Source organism: Lemur catta, chromosome 7, assembly GCF_020740605.2.
Source record: "Lemur catta isolate mLemCat1 chromosome 7, mLemCat1.pri, whole genome shotgun sequence".
Lineage (NCBI taxonomy): Eukaryota > Metazoa > Chordata > Mammalia > Primates > Lemuridae > Lemur > Lemur catta.
In genome coordinates this window covers 94559388-94580146 of record NC_059134.1, presented here as the reverse complement: position 1 = coordinate 94580146, position 20759 = coordinate 94559388, and the positions used below count along the sequence as shown (strand labels likewise).

The 20759-nt window shown below is 40.8% G+C and overlaps 1 protein-coding gene across 2 annotated transcripts in view; it reads left to right on the top strand.

Annotated features, from left to right (window-relative positions):
* Positions 1–1155: 1155 nt before the first annotated feature.
* FNBP4 (formin binding protein 4) overlaps positions 1156–20759 on the top strand; it is a 33148-nt gene continuing 13544 nt past the window's right edge. Inside the window, exons 1-11 of one of the 2 annotated variants that reach the window (XM_045558072.1) lie at positions 1156–1450; positions 2465–2557; positions 7717–7853; positions 8659–8845; positions 9762–9906; positions 10103–10142; positions 11355–11693; positions 13282–13492; positions 17673–17797; positions 19087–19191; positions 20070–20203. In XM_045558072.1, coding sequence (XP_045414028.1) covers positions 1204–1450; positions 2465–2557; positions 7717–7853; positions 8659–8845; positions 9762–9906; positions 10103–10142; positions 11355–11693; positions 13282–13492; positions 17673–17797; positions 19087–19191; positions 20070–20203 — 1763 coding nt within the window. In that variant the 5' untranslated portion in view covers positions 1156–1203. Of the gene's footprint in view, positions 1451–2464; positions 2558–7716; positions 7854–8658; positions 8846–9761; positions 9907–10021; positions 10143–11354; positions 11694–13281; positions 13493–17672; positions 17798–19086; positions 19192–20069; positions 20204–20759 lie in introns of both variants that reach the window. The other variant, XM_045558071.1, reaches the window with a different exon arrangement.

Genomic DNA, 20759 nt, shown 5'->3' with positions numbered 1-20759 from the left:
ATTTCTATACAGGGAACAAAACAGATAAGTAACTACTCTCCTTGCTTTTGCATTCAGCAACCACCTTGAGGGTGCATCTGTTAACTGAGGATAATGATATCTACCCTATAAAGTTGTTTTGAGAATCAAGTACAATTTTACATGTAAAGCACTTAGTACTAACATACAGTAAGCGCTCAATAAATGTTAGATTTTTTTTTAGTAGGAACTCAACCTACGGATATAAAAATAAACACCAATGGTATTCATTTAAGCTCAACTTGGAGGGGCAGTAGGATGTGCTAGGGAGGGGCTGGGCTTCTCCGGGGCGCGGATACACTGCACTGCGCCTGAGGAATTAAAAGAATTTCATCATGAGGTGCAGTAATTATTCCGGGCAGGGCAAAGGATTGAAGGTGAGAGAGGTGATGCTCCAAGCGGCTGGCTGCGGAGGCAGAGGAGGGAGACAGTGGCGGGGCGGAGCACGGGGGCCAGCGGGGGGTGTTAAAAGATTAATTAAAGTAGGTTGAGGGTACCAGTGGGACCAGATTAGTAAGGTTCCTGTATCCCATTCCAGCAATTTAGGCTTTTCCCTTGTAGGCAGTAGAATGAATCTCTAGTGATTTTTCCCAGCCAATAAGCAAAATTAGACATTATCTTTGTGCTCTAAGAAATTACAAAAGCGTAAAGACTCACTATCCTATTTAATGTTCAATGTTATACCCAAAGTAAGCCACAATAATCAGGGCGAAACTTGGGGAAGGGCTCGGGAAACAGCATAGCTTCCTATAGGACAAACAACATCGAACACTTCCCCGAGAATAGCCACAAGATGGAGGACAAGAGGATAAAGAAAAGACTGCAAAAGACGCATGGGTGGAACCCTATCCTATGTAAGCGGGGAAAGCATTCTAAACTCAGGCCCTTCCGCTCTACTGGCTTGACTCTCACCCTTTTTCCTATTCCATTGGCTACCGGCGCCTTCTCTGGGTCAAACCATCCAATCGCCTAGCGCCGTGGGTAAAGCCGCCCTTCCTCCCCGAGGAAGAGGAGCCAGAAGCGCCAGAAGGCCCAAGGCGCCTGCGCAGGCGCGTGCCCCGCCGGTTAAAGGCGGACTCCGGCGGGAGGCGGTGCCGTGGCACATGAATATTGATTACGCATCGCCACGCCGAGTGCCCGCCCCTCTCGGCTGCCCGACGTTCGCTGCTCGCGCTCGGGCTCGCGATGGGGAAGAAGTCCCGGGCGGTACCCGGCCGCAGGCCCATCCTGCAGCTCTCTCCTCCTGGTCCCCGGAGTAGCACGCCGGGCCGGGACCTGGAGCCGGAACCCGACACCGAGCCGGACTCGACAGCAGCGGCCCCCAGCCAGCCAGCCCCGGCGGCGGCGGCGGCGGCGACGACGACCACGACCACGACCACGACTACGACTGCGGTGGCTGCCACCGCGGCCCCGGACGACTCGCCTTCGGAAGGTAAGTGTGCGCGATGGGCCCCGCCTAGTTGGGTCATCCGAAACTCGAGCTCGGGGCTTGCGGCCTAGGCCTCTCTGGGCGCTCGACCTCACCCTGCGACGGAGAGAAACTCGGGCGGGGGAGGTCCGCTTTCGCGGCCTGCGTGTTCGGGGCCTGTGGGGAGGGCAGTGTGGGCCCCGGGCGACGGAAGGGGCCGGCCGTGCTGTGCGCACTCGACCGGGCCCACCCCGAGGCGCCATCTCTGGTGCGGAGGTTGCCCCGGGAACGTTTGAAATGCGACCGAGGCCCGCGTACCCAGAGTCTCCTAAACGCCCCGGTTAGGTTTCGGATTAACGCATGGGGTATTTGTGAGTGTAGGAGTTTACGCGTGCGAGGCTTGTGACAGTGGAACCAGGCCTTTTCTATACGTCATCAGCTTCTTTTCGTTTTTGTTGAAACCGAAAATAGAGACTGTTTGGAAGCGAACAAGCTCCTTTTTATTATGCCAGTCAGAGTGTAGGTATCTCCAAACTAATCAGGTATCCCCCAAATTCTTGGAGAAGTGGAGCTTGTGGGTTCCCAAGTACTTGTGGGGTTCTCGCTAGGACGGCGCTTGGATTAAGAGTAACCGTAGCACGCTGCTACGCGGCCAGGCGCTGGAGAAGCCGCCACCATTTCAGGGGTTAAGAAATCATGTTGGATGGCTAATGGCAAAAAATACACTATAGCGGTGCTTGTTGTAGAGGTCCTCTCACAGCCTGCACAAGATTTATTGTGTGCTAATTTTGAAGTATTGCAGATGTAATTTTTATATACAATGTCAGCTTGTTTCCTTGATGTTAAAGTCACCAGGCAAGTGGAAGATTCTAGCTCTGCTTGTTTATCATCTCCTAATTACTAGGGTCAGTGAGACTCCTTGTTTTTAAATTGATGAAATATAGATCTGAAAGATCAAATGAAAGATTTACTTGTAAACTCTAGTGTTCTCTCTGGTCCGGGGTCTGACTGCAGTTTTCCTTTTTTTTTTTAATCCAGATGAACAAGAAGTGGTGGTGGAGGCCCCAAGAGTTGTTCAGAACCCTCCAAAACCAGTCATGACCACCAGACCTACGGCTGTTAAAGCAACAGGTATTTTTTTTTTTAACATCTTTTCTAGAATATTTTCATTAAGTTCAAGTTGGTTTTGTACACAGAATGCTCTGTTGAATGCTTTGGTGTTGCTAATTTATATTTTTTCCATAAAATGGAATTTAAAATCTTTCTGTTCCTGAGGGCTGGTTGATGCATATACTTTAACCAATGCAAAATGTGTTGCTTTTTCTGTAGCTAAAATACTTTGTACTATTTTTTTCTTCTAATGCAATTTTGTTTCTAGTTTTATGCCCCACCTCCCACCCCCCAGCTTGGTTTTCTTTAGGGACACCAACCATGGCTTTTCATTCTGTTCCTTTATTTTTTTTCTTCTTCTTTTTTTTTTTTTTTTTTAAGAGATGGGGTTTCCCTCTGTTGCCCAGGTTGGAGTGCAGTGTTGCAATTATAGTGTACTGCAGCCTCCAACTCCTGGGCTCAAGTGATCCCACCACCTCAGCTTCCTGAGTAGGTAGGACTACAGGCACATGCCACCATGCCTGGCTAATTATTTAATTTTTTGTTGAGACGGGTCACTGTGTTTCCAGGCTGGTCTCCAACTCCTAGCCTCAAGTGATTCTTCCTATCATTTTGCATTGTTAAAAGGGGAAAAAATAGAGGAAACAGAAAAAAAGTGTTGCTGGGATTACAGGCATGAGCCACCACACCCTACACATTTTGTTTGTTTCTTAATACTACCTTAATTGGTACCTGACAAATGTTATGTTGACCTGAAAATTGTTCTTATTTAATATTTTTAAGCACAAAAGAATACTGTATTGATAAATGTGGTTTTGCAGACAAACCTGGATTCATATCATCACTCTAGCATTCACTCTAATCCTCTAGGACAACTATTATATGGGCTGAATTTCAATTATCTTACAGCCCTGATTTATTTTGAGGGTTAAATAATGTATATAAAACTCTGACATAGTATCAAGGATGTTGATTTACTCTTTATGTATCTTGAAAGATTAAAATACGTTTTGATGTTAAATACTCTATAATTTGTAGTAATTTTTTTCTTTTCAGTTTTGGAATACTTTTGTGCTACTTGATACCTAAAATGATAGATGCTTATATCTCTCTCTCCACCATTTGCCACTTAAAAAAAATACCAGTGTGGGTTAGAAAAGCTAAGATTTGATTGTGAGAGAAATTTCAGAACTAGGTAATACCATTTTGTATTTCAAATTACATGTGTCATTTGAGTCTTCAAAGACTCGTGTATGATGTGTAGAGAACTTAAGTGTTCCTAGGAGAAATTTCCTTGATAACTGACCTACCTAAACACCTTCCCTTAGACCCCACCTGCTTACACTCTTGCATTAAGGATTAAGTTTCCAAAACACGCTTTTTAGGGGACACATTCAAATTATAGCAGGTATATACCTAAGAAGTAATTTACTGCTGGATTTAGTTTGTTGATTTGCAAATTGTATGGTACTATCTCTCAAAGGTAAACACATTGAGGTTTAAGGGGTCAGCACCCCTCTCAGAAAAAGATTGTTAAGGACTGTGGCTTTGAGGTATGGCCTTCCTTACTTCTCAGGAAGTTGGTTAAAACAAACAAACAAACAAAAAACCGAATAGCCCTGCTTCCTCAGGCTTAAAATAGCAATAAATCTTCATAGTAATCTAGGATGTGAATAAGGCTTTTGTTTCGTTTGTTTGTTTGTTTAAAGAGTCTTGCCATGTTGCCCAGGCTGGTCTTGAACTCCTGGGCTCAAACAATCTTCCTGCCTTAGCCTCCCTAGTAGCTGGGACTACCAGTGTAAGCTACCACTCTGACCAGCCGTTGTTTTATTTTTCTAAGATTAAGCAATTTTACATAATAATATTGTGAACACTTATTTTCAGTGTTATTCTGAATTCATGCCTGTTCCTTATCAGTATATGCACTACATTTTCAGAGGTTTGTTTGGAATATATATGCATTTTATGGCTTTCTTCTATTCCTTTAGCATTACTTTTAATCCCTTGTATTATTTCATGTAATCCTATAATGGTCTGGTTAATCACAATGGTATTACATCAGGTACTGTGCTATAATTTGCTTTGCCAGTTGCCTATTTGAGAGCATTTGAGTTGTTTGCAGCTTTCAGTTGTTTAAAGTAAGCTGTTAGAAGCTTTGTGAAAATTTTTTCTTAGTTATTTCCTGGGATTGTAGTTTCAAAGATAATCATCTAGCTAAAAGAAACTTGAGTTTGGTAGCTCTTGGTACCTGTTACCAGGTTGCACTTAAGAAATATTGAATCAGTTTATAATGTTTCTAATAATCATTGTGTCACTTTCCCACAACTACTGGGTTTAATATTCATTTAGTTTGCTAGTTTAATAGTCATTATGTTCTTAGGAGCTTGAAAGAAATTTGGTATGTGTAACTGTGATTAGTTCTAAAGTGAAGGAAATGGGAATAGATAGAGCCTTGACTAAACCTATTACTTATGAGCCTGGGAAATTTTGTAATAAATTCCATGCAGCTCACCTGGTTGGAACCTTTTACCAAAGAATATAGAATTAAGGCCAATAGGCTGGGCGTCCTGGCTCACCCTTGTGATCCCAGCACTCTGGGTGGCCGAGGCCAGAGGACTGCTTGAGCTCAGGAGTTCAAGACCAGCCTGAGCAAGAGCAAGACCCCATCTCTACTAAAAATAGAAAAAGTAGCTGGGCAGTGGCACACCCCTGTGGTCCCAGCTACTTGGGAGGCTGAGGCAGGAAGATCGCATGAGCCCAGAAGTTTGAGGTTTGCAGTGAGCTACAGCGACACCACTGCACTCTACCTAGGAAGACCAGGGGCACAGAGTGAGACTGTCTTAAAAACATTTTTTTGTGGCCGGGCGCGGTGGCTCACGCCTGTAATCCTAGCACTCTGGGAGGCCGAGGCGGGTGGATCGCTCGAGGTCAGGAGTTCGAGGCCAGCCTGAGCGAGACCCCGTCTCTACTAAAAATAGAAATAAATTATTGGACAACTAAAAATATATATAGAAAAAATTAGCCGGGCATGGTGGCACATGCCTGTAGTCCCAGCTACTTGGGAGGCTGAGGCAGTAGGATCACTTAAGCCCAGGAGTTTGAGGTTGCTGTGAGCTAGGCTGACGCCACGGCACTCACTCTAGCCCGGGCAACAGAGTGAGACTCTGTCTCAAAAAAAAAAAAATTAAAAAAAAAAAACAAAAAAACATTTTTTTGTGAAAATTGATATTTAGTGTAAGAACTTACCTACATATCAAAAAAAAAGAAGAGAATTATGTTTAAAGCACTGAATATGAACTGTTTGTTTTTTTTTTTTAATTTAAATTTTTGTTTAAAAAACTTTTTTTTTGCCTTGCCCTTCCAAGTAGCTAGGACTACAGGCACATGTCACCACATCCAGTGAATGCAAACACTTGTATAATTAATGGAACAACTTATGTATACTTTTAGGTGAATCCATGAGTTCATGTATGGAATATATGATACAGAAAACTAGATTCTACTTCTTGATATGTGTTCATTTACAAAATTTTTATTGAAAATATAGAATGTGCCAGGCACTGAAATTTAGTCTAATTAATAGTTGAGAAAATCTAGCACTTCATGTACTTACAGTAAAATTATATAGAGGGGTATATATGCTCACTTATTGTAACATTAGAGTAGCCACAGGTGATCCAAAAGGAAATGGCATAGCAGCATTACAGAGGCCATACCTGCTACCACTTTAGTTTGAGGAAGACATTTATAATTTTTCTAGCCATTCTGAGCACCATTTTAATTCATGTCACTTCCTGTTTGAAGAATAACTATGAAGAGCTTTGTTTTTAACTTTGAAAATCTGTTTCAACTAGTATACCATAATTGGCTTAGTGTTTTTTGTTTTTTGTTTTTTTGTACAGAGTTTTGCTCTGTTGCCCGGGCTGGACTGCCCTCGCGTCAGCCTAGCTCACAGCAACCTCAAACTCCTGGGCTCACGAGATCTTCCTGCCTCAGCCTCCTGAGTAGCTGGGACTACAGGCGTGCGCCACCATGCCCAGCTAAATTTTTCTATTTTTAGTTGCCTGGCTAATTTCTTTTTATTTTTTTAGTAGAGATGGGGTGGGGGTCTCACTCTTGCTGAGGCTGGTCTCGAACCCCTGACCTCAAGTAATCCTTCCACCTCGGCCTCCCAGAGTGCTAGGATTGCAGGTGTGAGCTACTGTGCCTGACCTGGCTTAGTGTTTTAAGGTGAACTTTAATCACCAAATTCTAAAATCATCATATACTATGTGCTGTCTTGAAAAGTTGAGTAATTGAGCATGTATTTTAGGGATGATGTCAAGTAGCTGTGCACATTCATTTTATTTTTTATTTTAGTTTTTTTTTTTTTTTTTTTTGAGACAGTCTCGCTTTATTGCCCAGGCTAGAATGAGTGCCGTGGTGTCAGCCTAGCTCACAGCAACCTCAGACTCCTCGGCTTAAGCGATCCTCCTGCCTCAGCCTCCCGAGTAGCTGGGATTATAGGCATGAGCCACTAGGCCCGGCTAATTTTTTCTGTATAGATTTTTAGTTGGCCATATAATTTCTTTCTATTTTTAGTAGAAGCAAGTAGGGGTCTTGCTCTTGCTCAGGCTGGTCTCGAACTATTTTTTTTTTCTGTAGTAGAGACGGGTATCTTGCTCCTTGCTCAGGCTGGTCTCGAACTCCTGACCTCGAGCGATCCTCCCGCCTTGGCCTCCCAGAGTGCTAGGATTACAGGTGTGAGCCACCACGCCAGAGCCTAGTTTTTATTTATTTATTTATTTATTTATTTATTTATTCCCCCAGGGATAGGGGCTGTGTTGCCTAGGCTGGTTACTCCTGGGCTCAAACCATCCTCCCACCTCAGCCTTTTGAGTAGCTAGGGTTACAGATGTGAGATGTCATGCCTGGCCAGATTGGTTTTATTAACTTTAAGTACATATGTAGTTTATATCTCTGTGGTAGTTCAGTGATTATTAATTTTGATGTTATATTCTAATTTTTTTTTTTTTTTTTTTGTGAGACAGAGTCTCACTCTATTGCCAGGCTAGAGTGTGTTCTAATTTTAAGTACACTGTATGTTAACTCTTTGGCTAAAGAACCACATTATACTTTCTTTTAGATAACTTCCTAGGACATACCCACATTGTTACTAATATTTTCCTTTTTGTTTCCAGGCGGTCTGTGCTTACTTGGTGCTTATGCTGACAGTGATGATGATGAGAGTGATGTTTCTGAAAAACCAGCACAATCCAAAGAGGCAAATGGAAACCAGTCAACTGATATCGATAGTACATTGGCCAATTTCCTAGCGGTCAGTGATGCCTTTGTTTGGGTTTTTTATTTATTGAAGCCCACTTGGGACCTGGATCTCAAGTGGGTCAGCATACTTGTTGGTCTCAGTGTCTCTCCCTCTACCTCCTTTCCTCCATCTCTTTCCTCTTTTTGTAAAACTTGCAAGAAGGAGAAGAAAGAAGAATTGAAGGGGGTTGGGGAACTTGTATAATTGGAAGATAAGGGGGTTTTTTTGTTTGTTTGTTTATTTATTTATTTATTGATTGATTGATTGATTGATTGAGAGACAGGGTCTCACTGTGCTCAGGCTGGTGTCGAACCCCTGAGCTGCAGCTATCCTCCCGCCTCGGCCTCCCAGGAAGCTAGGACTACAGGCATGAGCCACTGTCCCCAGCCTGTTTTTTTCTTTTTTTTTTTTTTTTTTAAAGACAGAGTCTTGCTCTGTTTCTTGGGCTAGAGTGCCATGGCATCTGCCTAACTCATGACAACCTCCAACTCCTGGACTCAGGCAAACCTCCTATCTCAGCCTCCCAAGTAGTTGGAACTATAGGCACATGCCACCATGCCCGGCTAAATTTTCAGTTTTTTTAGTGGAGACAGGGTCTTGCTCTCGCTTGGGCTGGTCTTGAACTCCTGAGCTCAAGAGATCATCCCACCTTGGCCTACCAGAGTGCTAAGATTACAGGTGTGAGCCACGGCGCCTGGCCGAAGAGTTTTGATTTGAGAAGTTGAGAATAAGCATTTAGAATTTTAAGTGATTGCCATTTCCTCAAATTTCTGGTTTTGATGTAATTAACGTATTTGTTACTCTTTTCATTCTGAAGGAGATAGATGCCATAACAGCTCCTCAGCCTTCAGCTCCTGTAGGAGCTTCTGCTCCACCTCCAACTCCACCTCGACCAGAGCCAAAGGAAGCAGCAGCATCTGCCCTTTCTTCCACTACTTCAAATGGAACAGACTCAACCCAGACATCAGGGTGGCAGTATGATACCCAGTGTTCACTAGCAGGAGGTAAACTTGATCCTTTGATTTTTAAAGAAATCTAAAGTGTAATCCTTAAAGATATTCTAGGCATTGACATTTATAAATGAAAGCCGAGATGCTTTAGGTCCGGACTTTAGGATTCTGCCCTTTCAAATGTAGTATTTGGAAGATAGTATGTAAGATAGTGGTCTCTAAAAACTTGTTGGATATAATTTTTATCTTTTGAAAAATAATTGCTCACCCTTTTAACTAGTAGCAGACTATGCCAGGTGAATGATAAAAGCCATTATTTTTTTAAAGTATTTTGGGGTTTAAAAAATATTTTTGGACTAGCAAACTTTTTTTTTTTTTTTTTTTAATCATGTGTGCAAAGGTGGCTCTGAAAGTTTATTGAGAAAATAATTCTTAGTGTTAGACCAGTGGTTCTCAACTAGGGGTGAGGGGTTGCACCCATGGGATATTTGACAATGTCTGTAGATATTTTTGGTTGTCACAATGCAGGAGGCAGGACATCGATCAGCCCAAAATGTTTTGAGAAACCCTGTGTTAGACTTTTGTGGCTTTAGAGCTGAGTTGGGATGGAAGCCAGAACTTTGGAGGAATTTGTACTTCTTACAATTTGTTTTGGCTGGGTGCAATGGCTCATGACTGTAATCCCAGCACTTTGGGAGGCCAAGGTGAGAGGATTGCTTCAGGCTAGGAGTTAAAGACCAGCCTGGGCAATATAGAGAGACCTTGTCTCTACAAAAATAAAGATAAGAAAATCAGTTGGGTACTGTATCATATGTCTGTAGTTCCAACTACTCGGGAAGCTGAGGCAAGAGGATCACTTGAGCTCAGGAGTTTGAGGTTGCAGTGAGTTCTCATGACACCACTGCACTGTAGCCCATGAGACAGAGTGAGGCCCTGTATCCAAAAAAATAATTGTTTTATTTTCTTCTAGTCGGAATTGAGATGGGAGATTGGCAGGAAGTCTGGGATGAGAACACAGGCTGTTATTATTATTGGAACACACAAACAAATGAAGTGACTTGGGAGTTACCCCAATATCTTGCCACCCAGGTACAGGGATTGCATTACCAGACCAGGTAAGAATGAACTTGAAAAAGAAATTACCTAGAAGGAAATCATAGTCTTGTCTTTTGCTCATTTGTCTGGTATTTCTTTCACTAAGTATATATATATATATATATTTTTTTTTAGTTCTGTAACAGGTGCTGAAACTAGTTTTGTGGTAAATACAGACTTATATAATAAGGAGAAAACTATTTCTGTTTCCAATAGTAAAAGTGGACCAGTCGTAGCCAAGCGAGAAGTTAAAAAGGTCAGTGTTGCAGTTTACTTCATTTGCTTATTTTTAAATCTAATAAACTTGAATGTTACTCTGAGCACAGGTATAGAAGCCTTATAACACAGATGTAAAACATGATAAATTCTGTTTCTTAGTTTTAATCTATTTTTCTGCATAGGCAGCATTTATCGTAGTTATCCAGTTCAGTTGTTTTTTCAGAGCATTGGGGTGCCATAGAGGTTCCTTTGGGTCGTTGTGAGAACTTGGGAGTAGCCAACCAGGCAGGGCTCCAGGTCCGCATCTCCACTTCAGACAGAATCATTCTATATTTTGGGATTCCACATAAGATTTTTTTCAAATAAAAAGAACCAACTACCTTAAAATTAAAAACTACTGCAGGGTAAGCATCCCTTATCTGAAATGCTTGGGACCAGAAGTATTTCAGCTTTCAGATTTTTTGGGATTCTGAAATATTTGCATTATGCCTACTTGGTGAATATTCCCTGTCTGACAGTCTGAAATCTGAAATGTTCCAATGAGCATTTCCTTTGCACATCATGATAGTGGTCAAAAGAGCATCTTGGATCTTAATAGTAGGGATCTTCAGCCTGTACTAGTGAAATACAAACATTTCTCTGGCTACATTAGTAAGAAAAGCAAGTTGTATTCTTTGGAGAGTGTGCATTGAATTGCAGTTTATCTTCAGTTTTAAAATGATGGCTTTTTTGGTATCAAAAAGTACTTTTAAAATAATTAAATCTTCACAGCTCTAGGAGGGAGGTAGGACAAGTATTATCCCAATGGGGAAAATATTTTAAATATAGTCACATATTTCATTTTAGGAGTATTTCACTTTCCTCTAAATCACCTTCATAGCATACCGATGAAATTTTCTCATCGTACAGCAGAAGGTGAAGATTTATCTAGTCATGTGTTGAGCTAATAAATTCCTGATCTTATTTAAATCTGCCTCTGATTATTATTAGTCTGTCTTGACATCCTGAGAATAACGGGGAGGATATATTTAAGACTCACCCAGAGCTAGGCTCTAGTTTGATCACTGCCTTTCCAAAGTAACAGTGTTCTATTATATACATGTAATGGTACAAATATGTACCAATCTTTTGGGAGGTGGTTTTTAAAAATACCCAGTTACTGCAAATAGTTAATATTAACACTTGAATGCGTATGCAGGTAAGATTTCTTGAAGAATTAAGGGAGACTAAATTATTTTATCCTTTGCAGGAAGTAAATGAAGGAATTCAGGCTCTCTCAAATAATGAGGAGGAGAAGAAAGGGGTGGCAGCATCACTGCTTGCTCCTTTATTGCCTGAGGGAATAAAAGAGGAAGAAGAGAGATGGAGAAGAAAAGTAATTTGTAAAGAAGAGCCAGTTTCAGAAGTGAAAGAAACAAGTACAGCAGTAGAAGAAGCAGCAACCATAGTAAAGCCACAGGAGGTTATGTTGGACAATATAGAAGACCCTTCTCAGGAGGATCTTTGCAGTGTTGTCCAATCTGGAGAAAGTGAGGAGGAAGAGGAACAAGATACCCTTGAGCTGGAACTAGTTTTGGAAAGGAAAAAAGTAAGATTTTGAAGGTTTAGTTGATGTGTGTTTTCCCCCTCAGTACTATTGTACTACACAGGGATCATTGTGCTTGACTTACACCCACTATTGAGATTTTGTTATTCTTTCATTTAGATGTGTTTAAGCTTATGCAGTAAAAACTTTAACTGTATAGTTGTAGTATTTTTGTCCCTGATAATGCTTTTGGTAGGTGACAACCGATAAAAACTTGACATTATTCTGATTTAAGGATAGGTACAGGCCAGGCACACTGGCTCTCGCCTGTAATCCTAGCATTTTGGGAGGGTAAGGCAGGAGGCTTCCTTGAGCTCAGGAATTCGAGACCAGCCTGAGCAAGTGTGTGACCCCATCTCTACTAAAAACAGAAAAAAATTAGCCAGGTGTTGCTAATTAGCCAGGTGTAGCACCTACCTGTCCTCCCAGCTACTCAGTTTGAGGTTGCTGTGAGCTAGGCTGATGCCACAGCGTTCTAGCTGGGACAGCAGAGCAAGACTCTGTCTCCAAAAAAAAAAAAAACACAAACAAAGGATAGGTACAGTGAATATTAAAACTTTGATTTAACTTCTTAACAAATGAACATTGTGATAATTCAGTTTTTATTTTATTTTTTTTTTTGAGACAGAGTCTCACTTTCTTGCCCGGGCTAGAGTGAGTGCCGTGGCGTCAGCCTAGCTCACAGCAACCTCAGACTCCTGGGCTTAAGCGATCCTACTGCCTCAGCCTCCCGAGTAGCTGGGACTACAGGCATGAGCCACCATGCCCGGCTAATTTTTTTTTTTTTTTTTGTATATATATTTTTAGTTGGCCAGATAATTTCTTTCTATTTTTAGTAGAGACGGGGTCTCACTCTTGCTCAGGCTGGTCTCGAACTCCTGACCTCGAGCGATCCACCCGCCTCGGCCTCCCAGAGCTAGGATTACAGGCGTGAGCCACCGTGCCCGGCCTGATAATTCAGTTTTTAATCCTATAATTAAAGTGCAAGTTGACTTCCAGAGATGAACCGTGGCATTGTTTGGATGATTAAATGGGCATTGTATGATAAGAAGAATTAAAAGGAACCTATAATTTCATGTGCCATCCCTTTACAAAAAAGATGGTCCACAGGAAACTTTCCTCATTGGGATGTTGGTTTTTATCTATTTTCTGCCATTTTTCCCCCCCCTTAGAACAGTTGAGTCTGTTGCCTTAAAAGGTCCTTGTATGAAGCAAAATCTTTACAGGTGTTATAACAGCAATATCTTTTGGAAGCTTTCCTCCATTTGAATAATTTGAAGCTATAGGGAACTAAAATTAAGCTTTCTCTGTTGGGTAAGCATAATGGAAAATTTATATATTTATGGATCTCTAGGACCTGTCCCCTTCAAATCAATATTTGTTACTATAATTATGAATAAGCATATATTGAGTAGCAATAGAATATGGAGCATAATGCTCAGTTCTGATGGCAGAAATATATTAAGAAATGCTTCCTGTTATCAAAGATTTTAAATTCTAAGAACATAGTCATGGCTGTTATTTTTGCCAGTCACAAATGCTTAAATAAGCAGTTAATGACACTCTAACTTTATTGTCATGTTTATTGTAGGCAGAGTTGCGAGCCTTGGAGGAAGGAGATGGTAGTGTGTCAGGGTCTAGTCCACGTTCTGATAACAGCCAGCCAGCATCTCAAGATGGAATGCGTAGACTTATGTCTAAAAGAGGAAAATGGAAGATGTTTGTTCGAGCTACCAGTCCAGAATCTACCAGCCGAAGTTCTAGCAAAACTGGACGAGATTCTCCAGAAAATGGAGAAACTGGTAAGTTGTGCTTCATGCTAAACTTTGGTGTTGAAAGATACAGAGGGGAAGGAAATTTTTTTTTCCTTTTTTAGATTTTTCTCTTCAGGAAAAAGAGGGATATCATGCTTTTCTCCTTTGGGGGAAGTGCTAGGAAGGGGAAGCTTCCTTGTACTCTACGTTTTTCTCTTCCATCTCTAGTAGAGAAATAAAGCCTGAGAGGTTGACATCCATTGGATGGTATATTCATTACTGAGTGGGAATTACTTCTCCCTCAAAAGCAGAAAACAAGATTGACACTGGCCTCCTTTTTTAATTGTGTGCCACAGAAATTGCCTTGATCTTTCTAAAGCCCATGGGCTCTCCTTTGCTCACTGTTTCCAGGTGGTAAGCAAGGCAGGCAAGGACTATTTCTGGGGAGCCCAACCTCATTTCTGCTCTCCTTTTATAAAAGTTGCTCAACCTCCGTGTGGGTGGGAAGACAGTTTGATCCTGTCATGAGGACCCAACTTATCCTCATTCAGGGTAAGGTAGAAGAGGCCTATTCCGTTTTTCAGTCTTATCAGAGAGCCCTGGATAAAGCTAATATTTTAATCTCCATTTGGCCCTAATTCTGTGGTTGAAAGTTAGCAATAAGATTTGAACACCAAATCTTAGTTGAGTATACCTAGCAAAAAATACTTGTATAGGGGCATGGTTAAAAAACAAATAGCTGGGCACAGTGGTATGGGAGGCTGAGGCAAGAGGATTCCTTGAGCCAGCTAGCCTGGGCAACATAGTGAGTCCCTGTCTCTAAAACCAACAAACAGACACAGGTAGTAACCAAAGGCAAATATCCTTGTTTGAATTTTTCTTCTCAATCAGCAATATAGAAAGAATATGAAGGAAAATTCCATGTCTTCCTTCATCTTTTCTTTATTCTCATTCCCTACCCCTGCAGTCCATTTTCTCTATCCTTTATATACATATATCTTATCAGACCATTTCCTGTCTTTACAAGAAACTCTTCCCCCTCTCAATGGACATTTAAATTGTGTGTCTGTTTCACTCTTTAAAAAATAATGTTGGCTGGGTGTGGTGGTCCATGACTGTAATCCCACACTTTGGGAGGAAGGCCAAGGTGGAAGGATCACTTGAGACCAGGAGTGCAAGACCAGCTTGGGAAACAAAGCAAGACCCTGTCTCTACAAAATGTAAATAAAAAATTAACCAGGCACAGTGGTGCACAACTATAGTCCCAGGTACACAGGAGTCTAAGACAGGAGGATCCTTGAGCCCAGTAGTTCAAGGCTGCAGGAGCTATGATGACACCATTACACTCCAGCCTGAGCGAGCGATAGAGTTAGACCCCATCTCTAAAGAAAAAGAAAAATGCTGCAGTTGTATAATCAGAAAAAAAAAACTATACAAGGCCTGGCGCGGTAGCTCACGCCTGTAATCCTAGCACTCTGGGAGGCCGAGGCGGGAGGATCATTCGAGGTCAGGAGTTCGAGACCAGCCTGAGCAAGAGTGAGACCCCGTCTCTACTAAAAAAATAGAAAGAAATCATCTGGACAGCTAAAAATACACATAGAAAAAAAATTAGCCAGGCATGGTGGCACATGCCTATAGTCCTAGCTACTCGGGAGGCTGAGACAGAAGGATCGCTTAAGCCCAGGAGTTTGAGGTTGCTGTGAGGTAGGCTGATGCCACAGCACTCTAGCCCGGGCAACAGAGTGAGACTCTGTCTCAAAAAAAAAACAAAAAACAACCATATAGGCCACACAAATGTCCATTAAAAAAAGAATGAATAGATTGTGGTATATTTTTATAGTGGAATACTAAGCAGCAGTGACAAAACAAATAAGCCATAGTTATGTTCATCAACATGAATTGATCTTAGAAGCAAAAATGTTGAACAAAAAAAGCCACAGAAGAATGTGTATATTAATATTCTATCTATATAAATTGGAAAATAGGTAAAAATATTGTACTTAAAGGTGTGTCCATTATGAAGCTAGAGGAATGTAGTGACTGACACCATAGGAGTAGAGGTAGGTAATGTCTGGTGTGGATGTGTTGACAGAGGCACAAGGAGCTTCAGAGCTGTTTGGAGTGTTCTGTTAGTAAGTAATAAGTAAGTTAATAAGTAAGCTGTGTTATTTGAGTGTTCGTTTTATGCTTTAAACTGTATTATACACATGTGTTTCACAGTGAATAATGCTCTAGTAAACATCATGGTACTTGTATTTGTATCTTTTTTTTTTTATTTTTTTTTATTTTTTTACTTTTTATTTATTTTTTTTGAGACAGAGTCTCACTTTGTTGCCCTGGCTAGAGTGAGTGCCGTGGTGTCAGCCTAGTTCACAGCAACCTCAAACTCCTGGGCTTAAGCAATCCTACTGCTTCAGCCTCCCGAGTAGCTGGGACTACAGGCATGAGCCACCATGCCCGGCTAATTTTTTCTATATATATTTTAGTTGGCCAGCTAATTTGTTTCTATTTTTTTAGTAGAGACGGGGTCTCGCTCTTGCTCAGGCTGGTCTTGAACTCCTGACCTCGAGCGATCCACCCGCCTCGGCTTCCCAGAGTGCTAGGATTACAGGCGTGAGCCACGGTGCCCGGCCCTTTTTTTTTTTTTTTTTAAGACTGGTCAAGTAGTGAGAAGCAGGAGGGAAAGAGTAGACCAAGAAGTTTGATCTGTAACTGACTGTGAACAGTCAATTGAGATAACTCACTGCCTTCAAACCAGCTGATCCTGGTGCTTGTATCTTTATGCACATTTTAATATCACTACAGTATAGATTCCTATTGTCATATTGCTAGGTCAAGAGGTCTGTGCATACTGATTAGATAAGAGCCTGTGTACTTGTTCTCCAAAACATTCCAGTCTTAGAGCTCTAGTGGTACTTAAAATTGTTAAATTATTGTACTGGACACCAGATAAAAGATTTCTAATACACAATGACATTATTAAATTAATAGGTGGGATTAGTAGATTTTTTTTTCAGACAGTTTGGAAATAAAGAATGTTAATGGTTAGGTGAAAGGAGAATAAGGCCATTATATGACAAGATTAAGCACTTAACATAAAGGTTTAGGCTACAACAAGCTGTTCAAATTGATGTGAAAGTCACATTTTACTTCAGATCAAGGATTAACCAGCTTTAAGAAAAGGTTCTCGAATTTGGGGTTTTTTTAAATTGTGATATTCTCATGACTGTCATTTAGATTACATGTGTGGGCCGGGAGTGGTGGCTCACGCCTGTAAGCCTAGCACTCTGGGAGGCTGAGGTGGAAGGATTGCTTGAGGTCAGGAGTTCAAGACCAGCCTGAGCAAGAGTGAGACCCCTGTCTCTACTAAAAATAGGAAGCAAAAAAAAATTAGCCAGTCAACTAAAAATAGAAGCAAAAAATTAGCCGGGCATGGTGGCTCGCGCCTGTAGTCTCAGCTACTTGGGAGGCTGAGGCAGGAGGATTGCTTGAGCCCAGGAGTTTGAGGTTGCTGTGAGCTAGGCTGATGCCATGGCACTCTAGCCCAGGCGACAGAGTGAGACTCTTCTCAAAAAAAAAAAAAATAGATTGTATGTATGGGTTACTTTGGGTATGCAGGTGTTAAGAAATAAAGATTACAAAGGGGGTTCATATCTTGTGCTTCATTTAAGTTGGTGGTAAACCCTTTCTCTTTTGGAGGGTTCTGCTACCAACAGACATGAACACCAGCCATAATAGGTGGATCCAATGTAGATTGTCTGTAGGTCTTAACCGATTCTGGAACGAAGTTATCAGTTGGTTTAAAATTAATGCTGCTCTGATTTTGAGAGCCTTCCCTCCAAGCCTCCCATCTTAGTAAAAAATCCTATATATTCTAGGTTTGATATCTACCTTTTGTAAGTAATTGGAGCAGCAGTATTCTGGAAAAGAAGATAAGAAAAGATGTTAAGCAGAAAGGGAAAGAAGAAGCTATACAGGATAATCTAGTAGAACAAAGTAAATTTTATTTATAGATACATTTTAAGAAAAGTGATTATAAAGGATGAAGTTTTTGGCTTTATAAAGACCGTAGGTTGACAAGATGTGAGGGGTTTAATGAGTAAGCAAAAGCAAAGAAGAGAGCTCTGATAACCTTTTTCAGGTATCTGCTACAAGAGGAAGAAAGTTTATGTGGGGCTGTATTTGTATTGGTCCTTTTCCATTTAATTTCACATGTTTTCTTTTACAGCAGTTGGTGCTGAAAATTCAGAAAAAACAGATGAGAATTCAGACAAAGAGATGGAAGTGGAAGAATCTCCAGAAAAAATAAAAGTACAGATAGCACCAAAAGTAGAAGAAGAACAGGATTTGAAAGTAAGTATATTACTTAATGCAGCCTGACAAAAAAGGCCAGTCATTAAACTTGTTTCTCTTACCAAGTAGTGGAAGTAATCTATACTATCTTCAGAGCTAAATCATTTACTTGGTTAGGTGAAAAGGTCATATTTAAGCCTGGAATAAGGAATTACAAGGCTGGCTTGATGCTGAGAAATAAAAAATAAATTATAAATGCTAATTACTTTTAAGTTAAGCCTTGATTTGAAAGCAGTAACTCATTAATACAGGCTTCTCTAGTTTGAGAGTACGAAAGCGACTAGAAGTTACAGAAATAGTTCTCCATGAAATACTTATTTTTATACAAAGGCAAACTTAGTTCCAATTGCGTTTCTAATCTGATCTCATAGGGAGAGTTAGACTAAGTAAGTATTGGCTATTTAAGGATAGTCTGAAAAAACCCGCGTAGCATATTCTTTTGATTTGAAAGAGAGAGAGAACTCTTCATTGGTTAGTGAGCAACCATATAGAAGGGACTAGGAGAATTAATTTTGTTTTAGGCTTCAGCAAGTGGCTAGCATAAACAAATAATAATGGGTAAGTGGCAATTTGGCAATATTGGGAGTTATTCAGAATATATTTTTTCCAGCTTTATTGATGTATAATTGACAAAAATTGAATACATTTATAGTGTACATGATAATTTGTTATGTGTATACATTGTGATATGATTACCACAAACCAACTAATTATCGTATTCATCACCTTACCTTGCATAGTTGTCTTTTGTGTGTGTATGTCTTGAGAACATTTAAGGTCTACTCACTTAATAAATTCCAAATATACAAGACAATATTGTTATCTGTAGTCACCATGTAATACATTAGATCCCTCAGACTTACTCATTTTATAATTGAAAATTTGTACTCTTTGATCAACATCTTCCCATTTCTCCCTTGCCCCTGGCCCTGGCCACCACAATTCTAATAATAGTCTCTTTCTGAGTTCAACATTTTAAGATTAGGATCTATTTTCAACTGTTGAATTCCATGTTGTGTTAGAATGCATTATGATGGATTGAATATAGGTATGCATTTGATTCCTATAGATATTCTGTCATTACTTATCACTTTATTATCACTTTATGTCAATTATTTTATATAAGTTAGAATTTTATGTTCTACCTAACTAGATATAGCTGTTTGAGGAAGGCTGTTTATAGGCAGGCTCATTCTAGTATCTGTAATAATAAATGAAAAATTTATATAATACAGAAAATACTGTTGATTCTATTTTTATTTTTCCTTTTTTTCTTTCCTACGTTATAGTTTCAGATTGGCGAACTGGCAAATACCCTGACGAGTAAATTTGAATTTCTAGGCATTAATAGACAGTCCATCTCCAATTTTCACATGCTGCTCTTACAGACTGAGGTAACTTAGCCATTTTTTGGTGGAAACAGTCAGTGTTTGAATGAAATGCTGGGCACAGTGGCTCACGACTGTAATCCCAGCTCTTTGAGGGTGCCGAGGTGGGAGCATCACTTGAGGCCAGGAGTTCAAGGCTGTGGTGAACTATGATGGTGTGCCACTGCACTCCAGCCTGGGTGACACAGTGAGATCCCATCTCAAAAAAAAAAAAAAAGAACCTGTCTTGCTTACATTTTAAACCTAAATTATTTCTAACCTTGATGTGTATTTTAACCATCAATCCCGGAAATAAAACTATGTATTAGCCAAAACAAAATACAATTTTGAAGATAAGTACCGAAAGTTTGTGTATAATGATGATACCACCTTCAGTAGGCATATAAATATGTTTAAAAAGAAAAGTTCTGAGTCCTATTTGTAACCTGCATACTTTATAAAATGGCAGGTAGGATTATTAGATAAAGAGCCTCCTGCAGGCAGTTGACTGATTTCCGTAAGAACTGAAGCTTTAGGGCTGGGCGTGGTGGCTCAGGCCCATAATCCTAGCACCCTGGGAGGCTGAGGCAGGAGGATCACTTGAGCTGAGCCCGGAGTTTTAGTTGCAGTGAGATATGATGAGATGACTCCACCGCAGTCTACACAGGCAACAGACCAAGACCCTCTCTTACAGTTGGCAGTGTAAAAATATACTGGACCCCAATCATTTTACAGAACTCTTCAGTGCACTTAGGATTGTTCCATGAAATTGAGATGGGGAGTATTTTTGTTCGGTCTACTCTTCTGTCAGAGTAGTGATACAGTCTCAGAGCAGAAGATTTATGTTCCTTTTACCTCTGTCTCCTAACATAATAACGTCTGACTTATTTCTCTGTCAATTGTAGACTCGAATTGCAGACTGGCGGGAAGGGGCTCTTAATGGAAACTACCTTAAACGAAAACTTCAGGATGCAGCAGAACAACTAAAACAGTATGAAATAAACGCCACTCCTAAAGGCTGGTCCTGCCACTGGGACAGGTACGCACTCTTCTCCCCTTTTCACCTTTCACCTTTGACATCTCAGACATGATTTGTGATCACCACCACCTGACGACGTGACAGCCTGTCTGGAGACTGAGAGCAGCTACAGTTAGCAGTGCTGGGCAGGCAAAGCCCCGCAAGCACAAAGTCTGGGCCAGCCACACATTGGAGAAACAAAAAGCAATGTTTACAGTGTTCCATGTAACGGATTTTTTCCCAAGATTGGACAAAGCTGGTTTTTACTCTCCAGAGTGTTGCACGGAGTAGGGCGGGCTTGGGGGTTAAGCGCATGCGAGAGCTCTGTGCGCTTTACAGGACCTCTGGAAGCAACTACTCCTGATTAACCTCGGTGAAGTTAAGGAAAACTTCGTGGCTGAAGATGTGAATGAAGAACAAGATTACTATCCTCTGCCAGCAGGTCAGATGAAAACATTTCTTTATATATTTGGCTTTTCTTGGTTTTTTTTTTTCGTTATTTGAAATCTTTGCTCTTTTATTTTTCAGCTCCCAGATCCTCTCCCTCTCTTTAGCTTTCACTGTGTTTGATACCAAG